We start from the raw sequence: 2,957 nt of genomic DNA on the forward strand, positions 1-2,957 counted from the left end.
TATATATACTGTATATTAATAAAAATGTTACAAATGAGAATGAAGACAAAATGCTGCTGAGTTGATGTTTTCTGAACTGCCTTTAAAGTAAAATATTTGTTGAAGCTTCTTGCAAATGTTGATCTTTTCCTACAGTCTTGGGAGCTTGTATGCTATTCTCAGATGGCACTGGCATAAGGGAAGTTATTGTAGAAAAAGAAAAGTGCAAAGCAATGCATTTCAATCGCTCAACACTGCCTACCTGCTGCAGTTGTGCATTAAAATGTAAATAATAAAGGTGAGAACTACTCAGAGTAATGTGATCTTCTCTGTAAAACCTAAGCATCCTTCTCAGAATAATATCTGCAGCTTAAATCTACATTAGAACCCACCTCCTTGTATGTGCCTTTGAGCGTGAGGAACATATAGCCCATGTAGCCAGGGATCAGAATCATGGAGGAAAGGGCCATGCACCAGCCGACCCCCTGACCCCAGCCTGGGAACACATAATCGCCCATGGTGAGCGGGACCATCTGCACTGCACTGAACAAAAACACTCCCTGGACAAGACAGAGACAAGAGAAGGCATCTCAGCACCTTTCTCATCACACAATTTGAATGCATTTGAAAGTAGCTATTTTACCATAAAATTAATATTTTCTACACATTGATCTTGTTGGAACAATATTTTTTCTTCCTAGTGTCTATGTGTCAGCACAGGAAACAACTTACAGCCACAATGAGGGGAGTAAAAACCACCCAACAGGCCTTCCACCACAAACATGGTCTGTAACCAATCATCTCCTCAATGTTGTCATAGAATTTGTTCACACCTGCAATAAAAAAGATAAAAATTATAGTTTTTTTCTTTCCTTTTCCTTTGCAATTGTTTTAAGACTATTGTCCATCGCTTTTATTTCAAAACTTGCCATTTTCTTAGACTCGAATTGGTTTTAGATGCTAAAAAGTCATACATATGTATATTATTGCACTGAAAACAGCGTTGCTCACCATAGAACCATGAAATTGAGATGCACTCAAAGAAAACAAGGAAAAGCAGAGACATTCCACTTGCTGAGTAGTAGTCGAATAGCTTAAACACATACAGTCCACCCTGCAAAAAATAAATGCAAAAATAACACAAGACAGGATTATAAAATGACGGAAGGAGAGAAGGGAGAACAACAAATAAGCAGTTCTCTTTGTTTTCAGGATAGTCTTGAAAGGTCATGTGGAATAATACAATATTAACTGTGATCACAAAAAGATGTGACTGTATAAAGGTAGAGAAATCTTATATATACGCCAAGTTTCATTGAAAAACAAAATCATGCAACAAATCAACATTTTTTGCTCATTCTTGTTTTATTTTAAAAGACCTTTTTTAAAATGTTGAATTACTGCATTTTATTCAGGACTCCGAAGAGCAAAAGGTGTGTACTGTTTTGAGTGGAACATAAATCAGTTAGCATGTTAGAACTTGGTGCAAATGTGGTTTAATTGACAAGTTAAAAAAGAGACCAGGTTATCAAAAAATATATAAAATATTGATAATAATAATTAGGCTATGAATATCTGACAATGTAGGCAGTAGGTGCTGAGACAATTTACTACATTTGATGATTTGATGTTTTTTTTTACTATAAATAAAGATCATTTGCAGTTAGAATAAAAATAAAAAGTAACCCAAACCAAAGCTGATGTGAAGTAAACTTCTGCCACTCAGTCATATTCGCTTCATGTTTCAGACAGAAAGAACCAATCATTTACTTGGTGCATTGTCATGTTTACCTGTGTGATGTTGGACAAGCCAATTATGTAAGAAACAAGGCAGACGATAGCGATGAAGATCTCTCGACGCTTTCTGAGAACCCGAGGAAATTCGTCAACCAGTGCAGTGATGAAGCCTTCCACAGTGCAGAACTGTGGAGTTTGCAGAGCCATTTCAAAACTGTTACTACTTACTCTGCCGTCACAATCAAACTAATGTAAATGTTTAGTACAAGAGTGAAAATGTTATACAAAGGCACAGTAAGTTACAGGTATTATTTAGACAGTATTGTTTCTAATCCGAAACAATAACATCTTGGATTAAGACAATAAATCTTTGCTATTTGCTGATAAGAAAAGTGATGGAAAGTACTGCAAAGATCCAAAGGTCAGGGCATTTTTATTGGATTATTTTCACCTGGCTGTCGATTCCCAGCATCAGCAGCATGGAGAAAAACAGAATTGCCCACAGAGGAGAGATAGGCAGCTGGGTGACGGCCTCAGGGTATGCCAGAAATGCAAGGCCTGGTCCTGAATGAAGACAAATTACACTCCTCAGATGCAGCACAGAAGTAATAATGTGGGTTGTTTCGTTAACACACACACACACACACACACACACACACACACACACACACACACACACAAACACAGAGACCAGCAGTCCTGCACAGCAGGAGGGGAAAGAAAGGCAGTGGGGCAGCTTCAGCCTGAACCCACACATGTCAACTTGTACAGATTGTCTGTAAGTTATAAAGATTTGACATCATTCTGCAGGTATACAGACGTATAGATTAATCTCACGGATTTTTTCAAGTCTTATAGATATTTTAAAAACCTCATTTTCAAATTTATCTAACATGTCAGAGCCTATAGGATGATTTAAAAAAACAATAAATAACATCAAACAGCCATCTTCCAACCTGTTCTGCTGCTAGAAATAATATGGACTTTTTGCAAAATTTATGGATTTTTAGGGCTCTTTATACAGGTAAACGTCCAAAGAGGTTGAAATGTATGCGAACCGGACCGAACTTCAGTCAAACAAGACCCAACACTTTTATTCCTGATTTAAACTAGTGATCTTGTGAGCAGCTGCAGCTGTGTGCTTTTATTATTTTCTGTCAGGCTGTCGGAGCGCTCTCCTCCTCTGTCCGAGGCTGGTGTGGGGTGAAAATCCTCCACCTCAGACATTCAGAGATGTAACT

The 2,957-nt window shown here is 37.7% G+C and overlaps 1 protein-coding gene across 1 annotated transcript in view; it reads right to left on the reverse strand.

The window, feature by feature from the left end:
- The window catches only part of slc6a1b (solute carrier family 6 member 1b), a 13,415-nt gene that overhangs the window by 3,323 nt on the left and 7,135 nt on the right, over nucleotides 1-2,957 (reverse strand). The window contains exons 10-14 of the mRNA XM_014004112.1: nucleotides 2,168-2,280; nucleotides 1,771-1,902; nucleotides 991-1,093; nucleotides 712-812; nucleotides 372-539 (exon numbers count right to left, since the gene is read on the reverse strand). Coding sequence (XP_013859566.1) covers nucleotides 372-539; nucleotides 712-812; nucleotides 991-1,093; nucleotides 1,771-1,902; nucleotides 2,168-2,280 — 617 coding nt within the window. The remainder of the gene's footprint in view (nucleotides 1-371; nucleotides 540-711; nucleotides 813-990; nucleotides 1,094-1,770; nucleotides 1,903-2,167; nucleotides 2,281-2,957) is intronic.

This window comes from Austrofundulus limnaeus, unplaced genomic scaffold (genome assembly GCF_001266775.1).
Source record: "Austrofundulus limnaeus strain Quisiro unplaced genomic scaffold, Austrofundulus_limnaeus-1.0 Scaffold22, whole genome shotgun sequence".
NCBI lineage: Eukaryota > Metazoa > Chordata > Actinopteri > Cyprinodontiformes > Rivulidae > Austrofundulus > Austrofundulus limnaeus.